The sequence below is a fragment of the Hemitrygon akajei genome, chromosome 13 (genome assembly GCF_048418815.1).
Source record: "Hemitrygon akajei chromosome 13, sHemAka1.3, whole genome shotgun sequence".
Classification (NCBI taxonomy): domain Eukaryota; kingdom Metazoa; phylum Chordata; class Chondrichthyes; order Myliobatiformes; family Dasyatidae; genus Hemitrygon; species Hemitrygon akajei.
In genome coordinates, this window is record NC_133136.1 from 85,285,868 (window position 1) to 85,309,850 (window position 23,983).

General features: G+C 40.9%; 1 protein-coding gene and 1 pseudogene across 2 annotated transcripts; one reads left to right on the forward strand and one right to left on the reverse strand.

Annotated features, from left to right (window-relative positions):
- The first annotated feature begins 202 nt into the window (after nucleotides 1-202).
- Nucleotides 203-5,917, forward strand: LOC140738024 (heparan sulfate glucosamine 3-O-sulfotransferase 1-like). 2 transcript variants are annotated; one of them, XM_073064999.1, is made up of 2 exons: nucleotides 203-329; nucleotides 3,857-5,917. In XM_073064999.1, exon 2 carries the CDS (start codon nucleotides 3,975-3,977, stop codon nucleotides 4,908-4,910), a length of 936 nt encoding a protein of 311 aa, XP_072921100.1. In that variant the 5' UTR covers nucleotides 203-329; nucleotides 3,857-3,974; the 3' UTR covers nucleotides 4,911-5,917. The 2 variants fall into 2 exon arrangements, with proteins under 2 accessions (XP_072921100.1, XP_072921099.1); XM_073064998.1 differs by lacking the exon at nucleotides 203-329 and adding an exon at nucleotides 831-1,139.
- Nucleotides 5,918-6,966: 1,049 nt separating this feature from the next.
- On the reverse strand, nucleotides 6,967-7,102 carry LOC140738169 (U2 spliceosomal RNA; annotated as a pseudogene).
- Between the last annotated feature and the right edge of the window lie 16,881 nt (nucleotides 7,103-23,983).

Here is a 23,983-nt window from a genome sequence, read left to right on the forward strand (position 1 = left end):
GGACTTGCTTTCGCTCAGGTGAAGGTGGAGATGTTGGAAAGCAAATACTAAACGGCTGCTGCTGGATATCCGAAATAAAGCAGAAATAATGACATCAGCTCAGTCAGCATCTGTGCAGAGAGAAACAGTTAACATTTAACTGCATCAGAATGTATAGATTAGTACGCTTGCCCAGTTCCTTCTCCATTGTTAAGAACGGGCTCTCCTTTCCGGGGGCGAACGATCACAGTCAGTCAGCGCGCCGACTGTGTTCTCTGTATTTTTAATTGCGATTGGTTCCGCGAGCGGGCAGGCGAGAACTACACCGTCACCTATCCAGCCGAGAAAAGGTGAGAAAGGTGATCCCGAGGGAGCGAAGGATCTCAGGATTTCCACGAACTTGCACCCAGTTACCGTAGGGGAATAGAGGAGTTTATGAGAAAACAGAGGATTGAGGTGGATCTTATCTGCAGCTCTCTTAAAATAGTAACAACACAATATTGTAAGCGCTAGGGGTCTGGATTTGGTGTCGACCGTAACGAAGCGCCTCGACGGCAGAGTTAAGGGCTTGGGGTTGTTCTCCAGTAGTTTCCGAAACCTGGGCTGAAGTAAGGCAGTCCATCTATCTAGGAGCTGCCAACTGAATCCGATCTGCAGCACCTCTCATTGGGGCCGCGAGTCGGAGCTTGGGTCGCGACATGAAGCCGCTTGGAGGAAGCCGAAGGAGCGAAGCGGGTGGGTGGGTGAGGAAGGGAGGGAGGCAGGGAGTTGGACCAGGGCCGGGAGGGGAGGAGAGACCGGCTGACGCAAGGGAGGAGTGTCGGTGTGAATCCACGCGGGCGGGACCAGCCGTGTTACAGGGCTGCCAGCCGCCAATGAGCAGGGCACAAGAGCGGATGCCTGTCTTATTAAAACGGCCGAAGTCTTGGCCGTCTTTCCAGCGAGTGATTTCAGTGTGTCCTAGCTGAGCCCAGGTTCTGGAGGTGATTGCGTACTTACAGCCCTCCGAAAGAGGAAGGAAAGCGAGACGGCAGCTCTTACTGTAGCATCATACGGCGGTCTTAAGGGAACTACAGTAGCGAGTAGGATACGACTTACTGCTGGCTGGCATGAAAGTCTCGTTTTAGGACCCTGGCGTGTGAAGTAGACTTCTATCACAGGTATTGTTAGTCCCCTTTCGTTCCTGCTCTAGATTTTTCCTTTTCTCCTTGAATTTTTTGAGGGCATTGATTTGTTGAAAGTAAGCCAGAAAGTGACAGTTCCTTTGCGCTCGCCGTGCAAACATTGCTTGGTTTCGATACATTTTTTTTCAAAGGGATTGTTTTGACATTTTAATAGTTTTAAACAGTCCCTGTCAAAACTTTTATTAATTAATTCGCCCTATGCTGCTCCAAGATGAAGGGAGAAGGTGGCAATTAAAAGCGTGGTAAATACGTGCGATTACCTTTTAAAACACAAATAACGCTGAAAATACTCAACAAGTCGTGTGCACAAACAGGGGAAGACGAATTAACAGAGTCCCTTACCACCTGTCTGAAAGGTGACTTATATACTGAATGGGTGTTTAGGTCCAATTTTTGAAAGCCTTGTCGTTTGGGGTTTGTTGACCCCAGAAATGACAGATTTATATTGCTTCTCCGACTGATTCTTCTGAAGTGCATTTGTAGATGACTGCGTAGTTTAAGTTCAGCGACTCCTGTTTGGACCAAAGGAAGAAGTTTTCTCAAATCTTTTTTTAAAGGTTACCTCCCCCATCCCTCTTAGATTTAAATACACCTTCAAACTGAGGGAGGGTAACATGCCTTGATGCATTGTGAAAGAACAACTCCAGTATACTTCTTCCTACTTCACTTAAACCGGCCATGGTTTGAAGTTTCTTCCTATATGCTGCACCTGCAGATAACAAATCTCCAAGTTCGCTGTGTACGGTGACCCGGTTAAAGGACCATCGCCTACCGTTGGCCTTCCGGCCGGGGAAAGAGCTCAACCTTCGCTAGTCTGTTAGAATGTGGATCTGTTTCCCTGGTAAAACTGATAAGGCTGAACCAGCGGCCTCCTCCTCCTCCTCATCAGTTTTACAGATGCATTTGAAAGTGCACTGTAAATAAGTTCTTGGTTTGACCGTGGCCATTTCGGCACTGTAATGATTATTCCTGTTGATGTCTGAAGTAGTATACAGAGTTGCTAGACTTGGTCAGATTACCGTATTGAGCGGCGATTGACAGTGAACCCTTGCTATCTAGATTTCCAACTGTACACAAAGACTCTGAAACACTGTCAACTTATTGAAATGTAATAGTCAAGGTCCCTGGATCGATTGCGTTGCACTTTACGGCGATAAACAGTCAAATAACTGAACGGTATCAACTTCGCGACTCGCTTGAATGTTTAAAAAACCAACTTTAAAACACTGCAAGGTTTCTGACAGAGAGTGTTTGCCCACTGGCTGCCATCCATGACTCCCTGAACACTGATCTGATGTGATTCTGGTTCCCAGACGGAGACACTTCGTGTCCAACCCAAGCAAGAGCATCATCGCTTTAGTTCCTTGAGCACCGTGCCTTTCACTCTCCCCTCCGGCTAGACCGTCTGTCACCGTCCCACGTACAACAATTCGCCTTTGAAACCCCATATGCTTTACGTGGACATTTCTCGTCGGTGGCTCTTAAAAATGCAGCAGACTTTAAAACCCTTTCAGTGTGACATGATGCGCCTTCTGGGGTTTGGCTCACAATGAACCGCCAGACTCGACTTCTGTGAAGATGAAGACAGATGCACATTAATTGGCGTAAAGGTCTGAAGAGAGTTGTAGGCAGTCCATTTTCCCGTTATGCTGATCTGTTGCCCGACCTGTCTTCTCTCTGACCTCCCCGCGCTGGGAGTTCCTGTTTCTGGTCCCATTAAAACGAAAGGAAATGTTAGTAACGAGCGCCGCATTCTGAAAATGTTGCCCATGCACACGTTCAGGATGCCCACGTATTGTTCATTGTCTCACTGTATGTAACCTGCCTTCGGTGAAAGGGAGGCAAAGAGTACCAAGGTGTTGTAATGGGGGAGGGGGGAATGACTTCCTTAGCAAGTCTGAAGGGAATATAAATACAAAGGATCTTTCGGTGGGCGTTATGTTTCGCAACTGCAACATCTTGAAGCTGCGATGTAGAATGGAATTTTGTGATACGCAATAGTTTGGTTTTATATTTCTCTGAACAAAAAAATAACGTGATTATAACCAAACATGAATGATTTTTTTCAGCACGTCTTTAATATCAGACACTTTTATTCTGTCCTCCGCTTACCCCCCCCCCACCCCATCCGTCAAAGATGATTGTCAATTAACAATAGTCTTTTTGTTATGTCGGATTAGAGTTTAATTTTAATGCAACACATACATTCAGGGAAAGTGTTGATGCTGAATTCCGCTAGCAAGCATTTCTGAGATCGTTTTAGTTGTGAAATGTGTATTTTTAAAACACCGGGGATGTCAGAAGGACATCGTGGACTTCCTGTCAGCATCCCGCCAGGCCACTGAGTCTGAGGAAGGGTCTACAGCGGAAACCCAACTGGTTACAGTTTACGTTGTTTTGCTGTCTCGCGGCGGATGTTTTCTGTATCTCCTGCATTTCCCTTTCATTTTACATTTGCAGTCACGTGCTCAGCTGTACAATTTGTATCCGCCCTGCGGAGATTGTTAAATTGTCGGTTGGAACTAACCCAGGATTTAAAGGACATGAGCATATTTGTGCAAAAAATAGCTAACAAGTTACTTTTATTAAGGTTGCGGGAATGTTGCAAACTGCAAGCAGTTAACCTGTTAAGATGGTTCATGTTTCCCATTAGCAACGAGAGTATATAAACCAACCTTTGTTTCTCTTTTTAGTGAACATTGGCTTCAGAAGATTCTCAGTATACTGCGAAGAGTCTCTGTGCAGCCTAATGTGGAGTTTACTCCCTACTACCTCCGCTGGTGTAATAAGTCCAGATTGAAGTCTTCCGTCATGGCTACGTTGTGCCTGGGGCTTTTTCTGTTCCTGTTCCATCCGGCCGTTGTGCCCCCCAGGCCAGCTTTTGATTTTAACCGCGAACTGGACTCGCAATCCCCGAGCTACGTGTTCCAAAGTCATAACATCTTTCAACCTACTGGATTTCCCAATGGCACCACTCAGCGACTCCCCCAAACTGTTATCATCGGTGTGCGGAAAGGTGGTACCCGGGCGTTGTTGGAAATGTTGAACCTCCATCCGGAGGTGACCGCCGCCCAAAGTGAGATTCACTTCTTCGACTGGGAAGGGAATTACCAGAAAGGTCTCCAGTGGTATAGCAGTCAAATGCCATTCTCCTACCCTAACCAGACCACGGTCGAAAAGACTCCGGCCTATTTCACTTCACCCAAAGTGCCTGAAAGAATCTTCAACATGAACCCATCTATTCGGCTCCTGCTGATACTACGGGACCCGTCGGAGAGGGTTATATCGGACTACACTCAGATATTACACAACCGAATGCAAAAGCACAAGCCGATTAAACCGGTGGAGGAGTTGCTGATCAGAGATGGTCAGATCAATGTTGACTACAAGGCAATTGACCGCAGCCTATATTATATCCATATGGAAAACTGGCTGAAGTATTTCCCCCTCAGCCAAATACACATCGTGGACGGTGACAAGTTGATAAGAAACCCTTTCCCCGAATTAGAAAAAGTGGAGAAATTCCTGAGACTCTCCCCGCGGATTAATATGTCTAATTTTTACTTCAACAAAACGAAAGGATTTTACTGCCTCCGAGATGGTGAGAAAGAAAAGTGTTTGCACGAGTCGAAAGGGAGAACCCACCCGCAAGTAGACCCGGTTGTGCTCAATAAATTGCGCGCCTTCTTCAGTGAACCGAATCAGAAATTCTTCAACTTGGTTGGCAGGACATTCGATTGGCATTGAATTAGTGCGTGTACCGATTCTTTTTTCTAAAATGAAATATATATATAATGTACAAAACTATCCTGAATGGTAATTTAAGTGGGTTTCCGTAGAATAAGTAATTATACATGTAAGTATGTCGGTCTTCATTCAGAGCTGGCTATATTTTTCTACATTGTCACCACAATGCTCCAGTTTCCGACGTGAGTTACTTTCGTTTTCCTAATTGACTAACAGAACTCTAACCGATATATCAAAATGGTTCGTGGAAGTTGGGGTAAAGATGAAAAATTCGGGATACTATGATCCGTGAAAAGATGTAAAGCTATATTCTCTGGTGTTTTAGAGTATGTGGGGTGATCTTAGTGAAACATGTAAGATCTTTAACGGGCATGACAGTGCAGAGGTGGAGATGCTTCCAGGAATGGGAACCTTTCGAGCTGGGAGAATGGTCATTTAGGGTGTTGAGGGCAATAGGGACATAGCACAGAAGAGGAGATAAAGTTTAGGGCAGATGAATCATGATCATATGAATAATAGGCCAGGCTTGAGATTGGCCTGCTATTCTTATTTTCATGGTGTGTAATATTGCAATAGCATATTTATAAATATATATATATATATATATAGACCATGTTTATACTTTGCAAATATATCTGTATCCCCAAAGAGTGCAATATTTGATTGAATTATGTTATTCACAAAGTGTTGCACAATTGCTGCTATTGTCTGTAGCATTAAGCACTTCCTATAACTGGACAAGAACACGTTCAGATGGCAAGAGTGTGATAAGTACACTAGTAAACTGAGAGCGCCCTTTATATATTTGCTACTAATCCCCACAATGTTTCCATTTTATTTTATTTTTATTTATTTTTTGCTGGAAGGGGAAATATATGAAGTTTTGTATTTGAATATTCATGTTATCTTGTTTTTGTATACTGTCAGTTTTTGTAAACTTCAAATTTTTCTGCTAATATTGTATTAACTAGAACTTATGATATGAAATAAAGCTGCAGTGTTTGTTACATGGCTATCTCATATTTTGTTTGCCTTAGAGATTTTGGCCAACTGTTATTCTCCAATCAGTTTAAATTAGAATTTTTCAATCACAAGTAAACTACAATTGGGAATTGTGGCCACTTCTATGGTTTCTTGCTGTAATCAAACAGTAGGTTTTTTTTGCAAAACTCTAAATAAAACCTCACTAACCTTGTACTGATCCTGTCCCATTCCCTAGATGCTTAGTATTTAATTAACAACATTTAATTCACCTAAAATGAACTATACCTCCACTTAAGCAGCAATCTTAAAATACTTTAGTTAAGTGCCCTCCATCTCCTCTTTCCTTTGGCAGAATCCCTGCATTTTTATCTGATACAATATAATAATATAACAGAAATGTGAGGGAGCATACAAATGGGTAAGAGTGAAGGGAAGTAGGCAGACTGGTTGAAGATATCAGTATCATGCAGGGTAAAATGGGGCAGAGAACCCAAACACACTGTGTTTAAGTTACTTACATATTATTCCTTTTTAGCAGATGGCCCCAGGTAAAGGAAAAGCATCTTCCACCTCACAACTATTCTGGAAGGTAGCAATTCAAAGTAAAACAGCATTTCAGTGACCTTGCAGTCCTGGATAAATCCCAGACCAATTCTTTTTGTTTACTTCTCTGTGTTACCCAGAGAACATTTTAAAATGCCACTGCTAATGCTGTCCTAGGATAAAAGTTAAGCTCAGCTGTATGTGAGATTTATCCAAAACAAAACAAAAAGATTCAAGGATTTGTTACAACCTAGAAGTAAGAAAATCATAAATGTTGGAGGTTCTTCTAAATATTCCCTGGCACACAATGTCCTCACCAAGACCCTCTCAATGCCCACCCCTAACAAGTCACTCGAAGGCTTTTCATCTCCACTGCATGAGAACAAACTTTAAGGGGTTTCTACCTTTCTCCTGTGACCATGTGGGTTTTAACCAGATGCTCCGGCTTACTTCCACATTCAAAAGACCTATTGGTTGGTGGGTTAATTGGTGATTGTAAATTGTCCCGTGATTAGGCTTGAGTTACATTGGGGGCTTGCCGGGCAGCACAGCTCGAAGGGCCAGAAGGGCCGATTCCACGCTGTATCACTATATAAATAAATAAGTAAAATCAACTATTTCTTTATCTTCTACACTTGATCTTAGCCAAAAGGCTGAGAAGCGATATTTCTTTATCTTCAAAGCAGTTGTAATCCTCAGCAGTTATAAGATTTTTGAACAAGTTCTATCATTAAATGTATCTGTGCATTTTATTAGTTCATATAATTTATAGTATAAAACATGTCAAAGCCAAAGTCTAAAGTTAAATTAAAAATTATTATCAAAGTACATATATGTTACCATATATGAGATTAGTTTTCTTGAATTTACAGAAAAGTAAAGATACACAATAGAATTTATTAAAAAATATTCATAAACAAAGACTGACAAACAGCCAATAAACAAAAGAAGCAAATAGTGCAAATAACAATAACACTGAGAAGACGAGTTGTAAAATCCTTGTGAGCGAGTCTGTTGCTTGTAGAATCACTTCTGAGCTGCAGTGAGGAACTTACCCATGCCAATTCAGAAGTCTAATGGTAGTACAGTAATAACTGTTCCTGAACCTGGAGGACTGGCACTTACGGCATTGCTACTTTTTGCCTTGTGAGAGCATGGTCTGGATGGTGGGGGTCTTTGATGATGGATGCTGCTTGCTTTTGGCAGTGATCAGTGTAAATACAATCAATGGTGCGAAGGCTTTGCCTGTGGTGGACTGAGGTATATCGACCACTTTCTCTAGACTTTGTCATTCCATACCAGGCCATGATGCAACCAGGTACAATACTCTCCACTATGCATCTATAGAAATTTGTCAAAGTTTTTGGTGACTTGCCGAATCTACACAAACATCTAAGAAAGCAGAGGCACTGTTGTGCCTTTTTTATGATGGCACTTACGTGTTGGTCCCAAGGCAGAATTTCCAAGGAATTTGATAATGCCAAGGAATTTAAAGCCATTGGTCCCCACCAACACCAATCCCCTAATGAGGACTGGCTCATGGACATCCAGCTTCTTCTCTCTGTCATCAATAAACAGCTCCTTGGTTTTGCTGACATTGAATGAGAGGTTATTGTTGTGACACAATTCAACTTGAATTTCAATTTCTGCAAACCCAGACCAAACATATTTCAAATGTTTTTGTTTTGCTTTTTCCTCATTACTTGCTTACTTTTCAATTCATAAGTATAAAGTTGTTCTAAATTTGATCTCATCACGGGAAGAGGATATTATTATTGTGGTGGTCACTATCCATTCTTAGTTGTCTCATGGATTCAAGTGGCTTGCCAGGCCATTTCAAACACTACCGCATAGCTGTGTGTCTGCATCATAGGATTTACTGTCACAAATGTATTTATTCACATATCAGTAGATTCACAATCATCATCTTTGATGCAACACTTTCATACTCATGACAGTTCTTTTATATTTCAGATTTATTTAAAGATCTATTTTTAAATTCTTCAACTGATAATGATGAAATTAAAATTTGTGTTCAGATCAATATAATCCAGTAACTCAACTGCTATGTTAGCATATGTGTCAGAGTTTTAGTACTACATCTACATCATTGCGGGCCAAAGGGACTGTACCTGTGCTGTGCTACTCTGAGCTACTCATGTCACCATTTAATTCGATCGCAGAATATTTCAATCTAGTATTTCCTCAATATAGAGGGTACAATATTGCTTCCACATAACACATACAGAATGCTGGAGGAACTCAGCAGGTCAGGCGGCATGTATGGAAAAAAATACAGTCAATGTTTCGGGCCGAAACCCTTCAGCAGGACTGGAGAAAAAAAATGACTATGTTTTTTTTCCATAGACGGTGCCTGGCCTGCTGAGTTCATTCAGCATTTTGTGTGTGTTGCTCAGGTTTCCAGCATCTGCAGATTTTCTCTTGTTTGTTTCTACACATATCCTTTTAGTCCACCTGTAATATAAATTATAATCTCCAATGATTCATATAAAATTGAAGTATCTAATATCCCACTCATTAATAAGAAGATCAGTCAAACTTCACTATGTCAAATTATTAGAAGATCACTACAGGCCTTTTATTGATAGGGTCTGTTATAACTAAGCACTTCACATTAATACTGTTATCAGCTTATTTTTATTGCTATTAAATTACTGAGGAACTCTTGCAATTATTGAAGTGTAATCCATTGAGGTCAAAATCCATTGTCAGGAATAGTTAAAAATTCACTTGCTGTCAAATATATAGTATTTCTGCTTCTAAGAAATTCTACCTCGCATTCCAGCAGTTTACAGAAGGAAGATAATTTTAATAAGCTGTATTTTAATATTTTAAAATATGCATAGTGTAAAAATTACTTTGTTGTGCAAATATAATGTGGGTGCTGTGCAAGTTACAAAGTACTATATTACTACCCCTTTTAATTTAAAAAAATAACTTTTCAATTAAAGATTCATTCCCATTTTATTAGTGTATTCAGATATTTTACCACTAGAAAATATAAAAACTCTCAATAGGTCACAGAGCACCCATAGAACAAGAAATATATTTAAAATTTCATAGCAATGGCTTTGGGTTACCCTACACAAAAGAGAGTGGCAGAGGAAGATTTAATTGAATGTAAAAGCAGGAAAGGGGAAGGCGAAGAGAAGCAAATGTCTGTGTTGAGGTGAAAGGCAAGGGGTAAATCAAGTACATATCATGATGCATGGTTAAAAGGGGATTGCGATAGAATCAGTATAAACACAGGACTTTGGTCCAGAGGAGGTACTGGGGTGCACAACAGCATCAAATTCTGAAATGGTTAACCTGAGTCCAGTCAACAACGTTGTTCCTCGGGTTTACACTGAGCTTCACTGCAACAGTGGGGGAGGCTTAGGGCATGAAATCTGAAAAATGAATGGAGAGAAAAACTAGTGGCAAGTCATGTTTGCAGCATAAATGGAAATGTTTCACGTGTGATCACCTGATCTGCATTTGAGCAGGGAAAAAGAAAGGTCCTGAATTGTTAGCTGTTAGAAGGTCAGCTGTTGCATGGAAAATTATTGTATGAATAGGAGAGGGTGTTCAGGATAAGTGAGGGATTGACTTACCTGTTTTTCAGAATACTGAACGGGAAAAGGGTTGAAGATCTTTGGTGGTAACCTCATAATGGATGTGACAGAAATTGTTTGGGCGATGTCACAGCAACAAATTTCCATTCAATGTCAATGCAAGACCCAGGAACTGAGTGTGGATTTCAGGAAGGGGAAATTGGGAAAACACATGCTTTCATTGAAGAGTCAGTGATGAAAAGTGGGATCAGCTTTAAACTACTGGGCATTAGCATCTTGGAGGATCTGTCCTAGACCCAAAATATTGATGTAGACATGAAGAAAACAGACCAGTGTCTCTACTTCATTAGGAGTTTGTGGATATTTGGTATAGCACAAATTACTCTTACAAATTTCTGTAGATGCACAGTGGAGAGCATTCTGACTGACCTTGTGTGGTACGCTGACCTTCATGCTGCAATGCACAGGATTGTAAGAGACTACAGAGGGTTGTAGACTCAGCTAGCTCCATCACGGGCACAACCCTCCATAAATTCAAAGGCATCATCAAGAGCTGTTATGCTAGAAAGATGGCATCCATCATTAAGGACTCTCACTACCTGGGACGTGCCCCTTTCTCATTACTACCATCGGGGAGGGAGAGTGTGAAGATCCATACTCAATGATTTAGAAATTGCTTCTTCCCCTCTGCCGCCAGATTTCTGAATGGTTCATGAACACAATATTATTGCTTTCTTTTCACACTATTTCACTATTTTGTAATTTATAATAATTTTATATTTTTGAGTTGTACTACTGCCACAAAGGAACACGTGTCATATCAGCTGGTGATAATACACCTGATGCTGAGTCACTGGGCTTACAATGGAAACTGATGCCACAAAATGGAAATAAAGAAAGTAAGCAGGTAACAAATCAGTGATGCACCATGTGGAGGCAAATTTAAGAACTTGTTAAAATGTCGAAGGGTATTGGAAGCATTACAGAAATCAACAGGAAAAGACCGAACATGTGGAGAAGAAATCAAGTTAAGATGGGACAAATGAATTCCATCAGTCAAGGGCAAGTTGAAACAATGAAGTTTTTAGGACTAGGAAGCTAACTTTCCCAAGTCATTGAATTAGAAACAAAGGCTTGATATTTGATTGGGAGGTGTGGAGGAGGGTGGTTGGGGGCAGCAAGGCTCAAAGTAGGTGTATGTGGAGTTGTCAATAGGATTCATAACAATAATTAATGCGCCATTCTTGTCAGCAAGTTTAATAACAATACCAGGTTTGGGTCTGAGTGAATGAGCAGGAAAGTTAAATCTGGCAGGTTGGAATAAGTGGAACAGATACACTTGAGATGACCATGAAAATATCTTAAAGATAGTGTGTGGACGAGGTATGGGGAAAGTTTCAAGGTCGAATGAAATTTCTGAGAGGAATAAGGCTGACTGTGCAACAGAAATACACTCAGCCAGGAAAGTAAACACAAAGGCACAGCTGATGGAAGAAGTGTTCAGTGACATGTTTAGGTTGAAGTTCACTTGGTAGACTGTACAATGGGAGGAAGCTGGTTGTCCTGCATCAGTGAAGGAAGTCAGAAAGGGTAATGAAAGGTGCAATCAGGAGAGAGGGAATGAAAACAATTGCAATTGCTGTCTATGAGTTGTTAATGAAGTTTTTATTAAATGGCGTTTAAAACGGATTTGTTCCTTCTGCCTTATTATCCCAAACAATTTTCACAAATATTGTAAGTAGAATTTTGACTTTGATAGGCTTCTAGAGAAGTTTCTTTATATACTTCAGAATAGATATAAAACATCAGAATCAGAGGATTAGATAGTAGTTGAGATTGGGCTAGATACTAGTATTTTCAGTATTGACTGTCTTCTGAAATGCATACTGTGGTACCATGCATACCAAACACCTTTTAAAATTATTTTCCTCATTTTCAGTGCTCATATTTGTTACCACTGATCATGTGAGTTCTGTGAAAGACAGCAAAAATAGTCTGCTGGGTCGATAGATTCACAGCAGGAGCTCTAGGAATGGATACTGTACTCAACTATTGTGAGAAGATATTCAGGGAATAGAAGGCTATGAATTAAAAATGGCCTATAACACTCTGAGCATCTCCACATACCACTGTATACTAATTGTTAGCTGCACTATTGTAGCCCATTTTCACAAACAAGAATGGTTTATATGGGAAAAAAAATCAAGGGTTGTTTCCAACCATCTGTTTTACTTGCATGTGAGAACAAGTGTAATTCAGCAAACATTCTTTTCCCATTTTAGTAATGCAGCTCTTTCATTCCTCTTGCCTTCCTTCTAAAATATCTACCTGAAATGAATAGTCCTCCTAATATTCATGACTGGGGTATTAACCAGTTCATCGAACATGACTTAACACGTTCTCTGAAATAGTGGAGAAAGGAACTTTAGATGAACTTAATAGGATTTTGTACTTTAGAAATAAAATGTTTAGTTTAAAGGCTTCAATCCAAAATAGACTTCAGCAGCATTAAGAGTGTTGTTTACTGTTCTTAATACTAAACAACCACAGATTTAATGAAAGCACACCATTTTTTGTAAGATGGAGTTTGTTTCTTTGTGGTAGTTTTGCTTTCCTCATGATTTTTGCAGTATAGAAGGAGACCATTTGGTTCTTGTCATCTCTTAAAGCAATCCTATCAGTCGCACCTATTTTCCTGAAAAGTGTTTGTGCATATTCCACATATGAAGAGTGTTTGATGGCTTTGGGCAAATATTCACTATAATTCAGAAGAGTAAGGGATAATCTCATAAAAACCTACTGAATGGTGAAAAGCCTTGATAGAGTGGATGTGGAGAGGATGTTTCCTATGGCGGGAGAGTCTAAGACTAGAGGACACAGCCTCAGAAGATAACCATATAACAATTACAGCGTGGAAACAGGCCATTTCGGCCCTTCTGGTCTGTGCCGAACGCTTACTCTCACCTAGTCCCACTAGCCCGCACTCAGCCCATAACCCTCCATTCCTTTCCTGTCCATATACCTATCCAATTTTACTTTAAATGACAATACAGAACCTGCCTCTACCACTTCTACTGGAAGCTCATTCCACACAGCTACTACTCTCTGAGTAAAGAAATTCCCCCTCGTGTTACCCTTAAACTTTCGCCCCCTAACTCTCAACTCATGTCCTCTTGTTTGAATCTCCCCTACTCTCAATGGAAAAAGCCTATCCAGGTCAACTCTATCTATCCCCCTCATAATTTTAAATACCTCTATCAAGTCCCCCCTCAACCTTCTACGCTCCAAAGAATAAAGACCTAACTTGTTCAACCTTTCCCTGTAACTTAGGTGCTGAAACCCAGGTAACATTCTAGTAAATCTTCTCTGTACTCTCTCTATTTTGTTGACATCTTTCCTATAATTCGGTGACCAGAACTGTACACTATAATCCAAATTCGGCCTTAACAATACCTTGGACAATTTTAACATTACATCCCAACTCCTGTACTCAATGCTCTGATTTATAAAGGCCAGCATACCAAAAGCTTTCTTCACCACCCTATCCACATGCGATTCCACCTTTAGGGAACTATGCACCATTATTCCTAGATCACTCTGTTCTACTGCATTCTTCAATGCCCTATCATTTACCATGTATGTTCTATTTGGATTATTCCTACCAAAATGTAGCACCTCACACTTATCAGCATTAAACTCCATCTGCCATTGTTCAGTCCACTCTACTAACTGGCCTAAATCTCTCTGCAAGCTTTGAAAACCTACTTCATTATCCACAACGCCACCTATCTTAGTATCATCTGCATACTTACTAATCCAATTTACCACCCCATCATCCAGATCATTAATGTATATGACAAACAACATTGGACCCAGTACAGATCCCTGAGGCACACCACTAGTCACCGGCCTCCAACCTGACAAACAGTTATCCACCACTACTCTCTGGCATCTCCCATCCAGCCACTGTTGAATCCATTTTACTACTTCAATATTAATATCTAATGATTGAACCGTCCTAACTAGCCTTCCAGGTGGAACCTTCTCAAAGGCCTTACTGAAGTGAATAGAGGGCGCTCTTTTAGAACGGAGATGAGGATGAATTTCTTTAGCAAGAGAGTGGTGAATCTGTAGCATTTGTTGCCACAGACAGCTATGGAGGCCAAGACTTTATGTATATTTAAGGCAGAATTTGATAGATTCTTGATTGGTTAGGGCATGAAGGGATATGGGGCTGAGATCTGCCATGATGAAATTGCGGAACAGACTCAATGGATCAAATAGCCTAATTCTACTCCTATATCTTAAGTTCTTATACCCAATAAATTCCCAACTCTCTCACCATCCAACTGGACTAGAAGTAATCTTCAGTAGCCAATTAACCTTCAAACCAGCACTTCTTTGGAATGTAGATAGAAACTGGAGAACCCAAAGGAATTCCAGGAAGAACATGCAAACTTCATAAGGACACAACCAGGAATCAGGAACACTCACCTGCGTTCTACTACACTGCTTGGAATTCATAGAAGTGAAGACAATTTATGCTGCCATGCTGAAATGAAAAAAGCTGTTTTTATGTTGTTGTAAAGTGGTTTCTGTTTTGCAGGAACACAAAGTTTAGTATAACGATGGTGACATAGCCTCAACAGTTCTATTGGCAAGAACTATGGGATCTGTTGAAGGATGTGAATTCACCCTTAATGCATTTACATTACACATAGCTGTAAAACAGGTGCTAAAAGTAATTTACAAACTGCTTGAGAGTTCCTTGATCTGTCAGACATTTTTTTTCTACTGAAGCAAAAGTTACTTCAAAGTTTTGAAGATTTTGATAGTCACTTCCTCACTCAGAATACAGGTAAATATGGGACTAGCATATGCAGGCAGGACTTAGGGACATAGTTCTGTACAACTCAGGATAGACGTTTTGACCACTGAGCCTATGCCAACAACTAAGCACACATTTCTCAGACCCAGTTTTCACTCTCCTCACATTCTCAACAAACATCCACCCCACTAACCCACCAGATCCTAACATTCACCAGCACACGAAGGACAATCAACCTACCAACTGTACATCTTTGGGATCTTGGAGAAAACAGGAGCAGCCAAAGTAAACCCACACCTTCCCAGTGAGAACGTGCAAACTGTAAACAGACTGCAACCGACGTCAGGAATCCCAGCAGAGGCTCTAACAGTTGTGGCTCTCAGCCATATTTCACTTGGCTAGAAAAACCCAGGCTCTTAGGGCCAGACCCTGCCAGGGTGGAATTCAACTTGCAAGTGCTATTCTGTGGTAGGTAGTTTAGAGATTATTCACATTTAGCCATGCCAGAATCAGCTACAACTCAGATTGCAGTTCTCCTGCTTGTGAATTATGAGGCAGTGGATTCAAATCCCACTGCAAAGATTTGAACAAAGCATTATAACATTGATGAGTGGTGTACGATCAGATTTGTTACCTCACAGCTGAGATAAAAACTCAGGTCCTAATGGGTGAATCAAATGGATTTAAAAGTTACCATGCCGCTATTAAAAAAAAAGCAAATGGAACCAAACTCATTTCCATGGTCATTTTTTTATCCCTCAGTCAGTATCACAAAAAATGGTCATTTGGTCATAAACATATTGATAGACTGCTGAGTACAACTTGGCTACAATTCCTATATTACAGGAAGGACTACATTTAAAAAGTACCCTATTATCTATTCAGTATTGGAGCACACACACACACACACGCACGCACGCACGCACGCACGCACGCACGCACGCACGCACGCACGCACACACACACACACACACACACACACACACACACACACACACACACACACACACACACACACACACACACACACACACACACACCACCTTATAGAAGGTTTACAACTGCATCATATTTATTCAAGATCTTGTACAAGATGTTCTTCTTTCAAAAAGAAGTACTACACTTTTGGATGTTGCTACCTTTTGAGAACAATTGAAATTTCACCTCAGCTCCTACTGAGATTAAAGATCCCATTGGTACAATTAAGATAAGTGGAGAGTACTGCCTGTTACTTAATCCTCAACTAATACCAATAATGCAGCTATGTGGTCATTAACATAATTATAGGGAGATTACTGCATGCCTGGTATCTGCCAATTTTTCCTACCTTCGATAGTAGCTACATTTTAAAAGCATTTCAGTGGATGTAAACTGCTTTGGAATATTATTAGGTCATGAAAGATACATAATAATGTGATTTTATTTTATTTATCCTGCACAATTTGAATTGGAATAAGGGTACACACAAAAAATGAAATCCTGAGCCGTGTTTTAAGATATGTCTGAAGATATATGAAAATATACTACATGACTGAATTCCAGGGTTAGAATAAATGAAAATACTTTTCTAACATTCAAACCAGTACAGGTCCTAAACAATTAAGGGCAGGGCACTGAAGAGCACTGTGGAACAGAGGAATCTGGGAGTCAAAGAGCACGGTTCACTGAAAGCAGCAATGCCAGTAGATAGGATGGTGAAGATGTTAAGCATTCTGGCTTCATCAGTCAGGGTATCGAATTTAAGAGTAGGGACATTACTTTGCAGTTATACAAGTTGCTGGTGAGATTGAACTTGGAGTATTGTGTACAGTTTTTGTCACCCTGATACAGGAAAGACATTGTAGAGATTAGAGGGTACCAAAGTGATTTACTAGGATGCTGCCTGGATGAGAGAGCTTAAGTTATAGGGAGAGGTTGGCCACACTGAATCTGTTTCCCTTTCAACATATGAGAATGAGGGGTGACCTCATGGAAGTTTATAAAATCATGGATAAGATAGATGATCATTGCCGTTTTCCCAGAGTTGAGGGCTCCAAAACTAAGAGAGTTAGATGCAAGTTAAAAGGGGAGTGATGCACAAGAGACCTAACAGGCAAATACTGTACGTAGAGGGAAGGGAGTGAGTGGAATCAGCTACCAGAGGCACTGTTTGAGCCAGGTATAATTGCAACATTTAATAGGCATTTGGATCAATACTGAATGTGGAGGGGAGTGTTGGGGGGTTATGGACAACAGCACGGCCACTGGGACTAGCAGAGAAGATACTGTGCTTGGCATTGTTGAAGGACCTGGATTGTGCTGCAATACTCTACGAAGTCTAAGATTGTATTCACGCTCACAGATTTCTAAACCAGCCATCTTCCTTTTCTATTATCTCAATATGAAAGAAAACATTTAGGAAATCATCTCATCTTATGCATTTCACAGACTTCTCAGAGGACCCACATCCCCTCCAACAGAACGGTGGTGGATCATCCTTAACTTTCATCCTACTAGATTCTACATTCAATATATCTTCCCTCATCATTTGCAGAAGGATGCCATTGCCAGGCAACCTCCAGAGCCCTAAACAGCACATCCAAGTTACGTGCACTTGAATCATCTTCATCTGCTGCATTCATTGCTTTCCATGTGGCTTCCATGACAGCCGCAAATACAAGTGTAGACTGGACCGCCATTTTGCAGAGCACGTGAACTCTTTCTTCACTGCCCTTCCTTGGCTCCCGGTTGCATGTCACTTTGTCATCCCTCTTGTTTCACATCAGTCTGTCTGTCTTCGGCTGCTCTGCTGCCAGAGTGAGGCCAACTACAAATTAGAAGAACAACAACTCATAGTCCAAATGCAGGGTCTCGATCTGAAGCTTTGACTATCCCATTTCCCTTGACACATGCTGCCTAACCCATTGAGTTTCTCCAGCACTTTCTTTTTAAACTCGGATTCCAGCATCTGCAATCTCTTTTGCCTCCACTATTCACCTTCCAGTTTCTGTGTCTACCCTCTACTTGGTTTCATCTGCCCTATTTTTCATCTCCTTTTTCCCTGTTTCCTTATCTGTTTCCATCTATCACCTAACAGCCACTCTCACCCAACTCCACCTCTCCCCTTCCCCTTCCTGAGTTCATTTATCCATCAAAACCCTCATCACTTGTTTCACCTATCAGCAGCCATCTTCTGCATCATCACTCCCTCTCTCACCTTTATATGGTCTATCTTCTCTTTATACTCTCAGACCTAAGAAAGGGTCTCAAAACAAAACATCAATTATTCCTTTGCTTCTCAACCCATTAAATTCCTCCAGCAGTTTGTTTTTGTTTTGCTCCAGATTTTGGTGCTGCAGCCTCTTGGGTCTCCATGTTATCATTTCAATTATTTGCTGTGAGTTTTTGGTAGTTGCAAAAGCCTATTTAGAATAAATATTGGCAAACTGAATGACTACTTCAATTTTAGTGCTGTTGAAGCATCTAAGCAATCTACATTCTCTTTTCAGGTGAGGGTAACATGAAACAAAACACTGAGAAACTGCCTTAAGCTGTTTCAACTAAGTATTTATTTTGGTCTGAAATTATCAGTCTAAATCTCCTCTGAGTTGCTAATTGTAAATGATTTCTTAGCCACATGAATTCTCTGAATATTGTCCCTACAGCCCAGCTCACCTTCCCAATTTTCTGGCCTCATAATATGTCCTTCTACGGTGCTTCTCAAGATAAGCCAAATCATGCATTACTACAGAGAGAGGGGATTATTTTTTGCATTCTGCGCTCTGAGACTGATTTTTTTACAATAGCGAACAGATTGATTTCATAATGAGTGGGAAACTAGGCTAGATTTGCCTTCCAGAAGTATTCACTGAATTTCTGTCATGTAAAAGAAATGGAAATGGTGTGTAATGGCAGGCCAAGTGAGAGGTGATTGGGAAACACATTTAATAGGACAAGGGACTTGGTACTGTACCAGAATCCTGTAGGAGCTACTGTATTAGATTTTCTTATTTGCATGTAGAAGTGAACAGTCATTGAAAAAATATTCATAGCATTCTGAATTCAGAACAACTAACAGCAGTAATATTAGCAAAGAAAATTTAAACTAGCAATGTAAGCAGAGAGGTTTGATCAAACAATAATATGAGAGACCAAAAGCTTTTGTCTTCATTTTTCACCATGTGAGCTACCTGAAGTATTAGATGTTTGATAAAGGTAATAAGACAGGCAACATTTTTATATTTCATCTATAATTAAACACTGAATTTTAAGTGTTGGTCATCTTGATTACACAGGGTTCTGTAACCAGAGCAAAGACAGATAAATTATGGATATTATTAGTATTAACTATGGATAAGAGATAGACACATAGAGTCATTTAGCATAAAAATAAATTCTTCTGTCCACTAAGTTAGTGCTGACTATCAAGCCACCATTTCACACTAACCCTACACATTCCGACTAATTTCTCCCAGACTCTACCATGTATCAACATACTTGGAGCAGTTTATTATTAGCCAAGTAAGCTATGAACTTGCAAGTCTTTGGGAGGAAACCAGAGCATTCAGAGGAAACACGCAATTTGTGAGATGCCAGCTTTACTTAGCTGTGCCCTGTGTCACACTAGATAGTAGAAATCTATTTAATTTCCTGACTGTCTTACATAAGAACATTCTTGTAAATGTAGCATTTTAAGAATCCCATGTAAGTACATTTAATGCATGTATTTTATCCATTTTATTCAGAGTAGTATTTGACCACTGTATTGATTATATTGGCTGGCTAGCATAAATTATTCATCTCTATTTCCCCTGTTTCCTAGCATAGCTTCATATGGCTTATGCTAAACGCAAATATATAATTATATACAAATTTAAACATCTTAGAAAGCTTGATATAAAATGCAATGAATTGACTTGCATTTTAACATCTATTGCAACAACGAATTTAAAATGTTGTAAGATCACACAAACAATTATTAAAAGAATAAATTGCCAGGATATTTTTGATGGAATTAGTTGAGAAAGTGATGTTAGTTGGGATACAGCAAAATCGTAAGCAACACAAACAAAATGCTGGAGGAACACAGCGGGTCTGGCAGCATCTATGGAAAAGAGCAAATGGTTGACTTTTCAGGCCGAGACCCTGCATCAGGACTTAGAAGGAATGGGGGAGGGGTGTGGGTGGGAAGTGGCTTGAATTAAAAGGTGAAGGGATGAGAAAAAGCCTAGCTGGAAAGTGATTGGTAAAGCCAGGTCAGTGGGAAAGGTCAAGAGCTGGTGAAGAAAGAATCCATTAAGAGAGGAGAGTGGAGAGTAACACACACAAAATGGTGGAGGAGCTCAGCAGGCCAGGCAGCATCTATGGAAAGAAGTACCGTTGATGTTTCAGGCCGAAACCCTTTGAAGAAAAAAGTGAGGAGCTGATTTAAATTATGAGGAGAGAGAGAAAAACACAAGGTATTAGGTGAAACCAGAAGGGAGAGGGATGAAATAAGGAGCTGGAAAGTTGATTGGTGGAAGAGATACATGGCTAGAGAAGGGGGAGTCCAATATGCGAGAACAGAAGGCCATGGAAGAAAGAAAAAGGGGGAAGAGCACCAGAGGAAGGCAATGGGCAGGCAAGGAGATGAGGTGAGGGAGTGAAAAGGGGATGGGGGAGCCAATACTGGAAGTTTGAGAAATCGATGTTTACACTATCCAGACAGAACATAAGGTTTTGTTCCCCCAACCTCAGTGTGCTCTCATCATAACAGTGGAGGAGGCCATGGATTGATATATTAGAATAGGAATAGGAAGTGGAATTAAAATTGCTCCTCTGAGGACCCTACCACCAAACATGCCTTTGTCCCCCACCCCCCACTTTCGCAGGGACAGCTCCCTTAGTGATTCCGTTGTCTATTTGGCCCTCCTCACTAATCTCTCTCTCGGCACTCATCCCTGAATGGAGGTGGGGGAAGAGGTGTATGGGCAGGTGTAGCACTGGGCCACTTCCAGGGTCCTGTTGGACATTCCCTTGTCTGCGATTCCCTTGTCCATTCGTCCTTCCCAGCGTTTATCCCTGCAAGCGGCCAAAGTGCTACACCTCCCCATTCACCTCCTCCCTCACCTCCGTTCAGGGCCCCCAAACAGTCCTTCCAGGTAAGGCAACATATCACCTGTGAATCTACTGGGTCATCTATTGTGTTTGGTGCTCCCGATATGCCCTCTCTGCATTGGTGAGTCCCATCGTAAACTGGGGGAGCAGCTCTGCAGCATCTGCCGCAAATGGGACTTCCCGATGGCCAGACATTTTAATTCCAATTCTCATTCCTATTCCAACATGTCGACCCATGGCCTCCTCTTGTGCCAAGATGAGTCCACTCTCAGGGTGGAGGAGCAACACCTTATATTCCATCTGGGCACCTGATGGTATGAATATTGATTACTCATTCTGCTGAACATATCCCAACCACCCCTTACTCTATTTCCCACACCAACTTTTTACTTCTTTGCACCTGCCTATTACTTCCCCGGTTCCCCTTTTTTACTCTTTTCCACAGATGCTGCCCGACTTGCTGAGTTCCTCCAGCACTTTGTGTGTGGTGTTTTGAAATTCCAGCATCTGCAGAATTTCTTGTGTTGGTGATTTACAGCAAAACTTTCCTTTTCTGCTTTGAAGCTTTACTCCCTGATGTTTCAGTATCCTCTCTAAGTTTCCTTTCTTGCCCCTTAATGCCAGATCTATTCAGACCCCAATAAATTTTGGTAGATGTATTTAGAGTTTGTAACTCCATCAAAGCAAATTTACATGTTCTTAGTGTAATTCTAAGGACCCATTTTCTGTTATTTCAGTGGGAGAATTGCAATGGAAAAAAGTGGAGCATAGACTATGTAAGCCAGAATAAGTAACAATTAACTGATGATATTAGAGGAAACAGAAAAGGTTTGGAAATAATTTCAGATCTCTGATACATCTTATTATTATTTTTAATTCTAGTGCATTGATAATTTTCCTAACCAACAACATTCATTTGACAATTGCAAATGCTTCAATACTGACATATTTCATCTTAACAATGCAAAATATGTTGCCACCTATTTAAAATAATGGTGTAAAGAGTTCTAAAGAAAATCACGGCAGTTTTTTTAAATTCAAGGCTGTTTGTTTGCAGAAATCAAACAAATTTCTAGACCAAATGTTTTTGCCTTTTGGACCTAACACTACTGAATTACAATGATAGGTGTAAACCTTCATTAAACAACTGTCATATATTCATTCTTTAATTGTTATAAACAACATCTCTAAAGATAAAACATTTTTTTTCATTTATTCATTTACGATGTGGGTGTTGCCAGCTAAGCCAGCATTTATTGCCCATCCCTAGTTGCCCTTGAGAAGGTGGTGATGAGCTGCCTTCTTCAACCACTGCACTTGCTGGGGCGTAGGTACACCCACAGTGCCTTCAGTGGGGGAATTCCTTGATTTTGACCAACAACAATGAAGGAAAGGCGATAATGTTTCCAAGTCAGGATGGTGAGTGACTTGGAGGGGGATTTCCAAGTCGTGGTGTTCTGCTGTTCTGGTGTTATCTGCTGTTCTTGTCATTCTGGATGGTAATGGTCAGGGATCTGGAAGGTGTGCCTTAGGAACTTAGGTGCATTGTTACAGTACATCTTGTAGATAGTACACACTGCTTCAACTGTTCATTGATGGTGGAGGGATTGGATGCTTGTGGAAGGGGTACCAATCAAGTGGGCTGCCTTGTACTGGATGGTGTCAAGCTTCTTGAGTGTTGATGGAGCTGCACTCATCCAGGCGAGTGACGAGTATTCCTTACACTTCTGACCCGAGCCTTGTAGATGGTGGACAGGCTTTGGGGAGTCAGGAGCTGAGTTACACCCTGCAGGATTCCTAACCTTTGATCTGCTCTGGTACCCATAGTGTTTATATAAGACATAGGAGTAGAATTAGACCATCTGGCTCATCGAGTCTGCTCCACCATTCAATCATGGCTGGTCCCTTTTTTCTCTCCTCCTCAACCCCAGTTCCCAGCCTTCTCCCCATAACCTTTGATGCCATGTCCAATCAAGAACCTATCAATCTCTTCCTTAAATACACCCAATGACCTGGCCTCCACAGCTGCATGTGGCAACAAATTCCATAAATTCACCACTCTTTGGCTAAAGAAATTTCTCTGCATCTCTGTTTTGGAAGGTCAGCCCTCTATCCTGAGGCTGTGCCCTCTTGTTCTAGACTCTCCCACCATGGGAAACATCCTTTCCACATCTACTCTGTCTAGCCTTTCAATATTCAAAATGCGATCCCCCATTATCCTCCTGAATTCCAGCAAGTACAGACCCAGAGCCATCAAATATTCCTTGTATGACAACCCTTTCATTCCTGGAATCATCCTTGTGAACCTCCTCTAGACCCCCTCCAATGCCAGCACATCTTTTCTGAGATGAGGGACCTAAAACTGTTCACAATACTCAAGGTGAGACCTCACCAGTGAGCTATAAAGCCTCAGCATCACATCCTTGCTCTTGTATTCTAGACCTCTTGAAATGAATGGCATTTGCCTTCTTCACCACCAACTCAACCTGCAGGTTAACCTTTAGGGTGTTCTGCACAAGAACTCCCAAGTCCCTCTGCATCTCAGATTTTTGGATTTTCTCCCTGATTAGAAAATAAACTGCACATTTATTTCTACTACCAAAGTACAATGACCATGCATTTTCCAACATTGTATTTCATTTGCCACTTTCTTGCCCATTCTCCTAATCTGTCTGTCCGTCTGCATCCTACCTGTTTCCTCAACACTATCTGGCCCTCCTCCAATCTTCATTTCATCTGCAAACATGGCAAAAAAGTCATCTATTTCAACATCTAAATCATTTATATACAGCATAAAAAGAAGTAGTCCCAACACCGAACCCTGTGAAACACCTCTAGTCACTGGCTGCCAACCAGAAAAGGATCTGTTTATTCTCACTCACTGCCTCCTACCAATCAACCAATGATCTGACCTTGTTAATAACCTTCCTGTAATATCATGGTCTCATAACTTGGTAAGCAGCCTCACGTGTGGAACCTTGTCAAAAGCCTTCTGAAAGTCTAAATATACAACATCCACTGCGTCCGCTTTATCTATTCTACTTGTAATCTCCTCAAAGAATTCCAAC

Bases quoted from the DNA above. Each gene is read 5' to 3' on its own strand.
- LOC140738024 (XM_073064999.1), top strand. From the start codon at position 3,975: ATGGCTACGTTGTGCCTGGGGCTTTTTCTGTTCCTGTTCCATCCGGCC.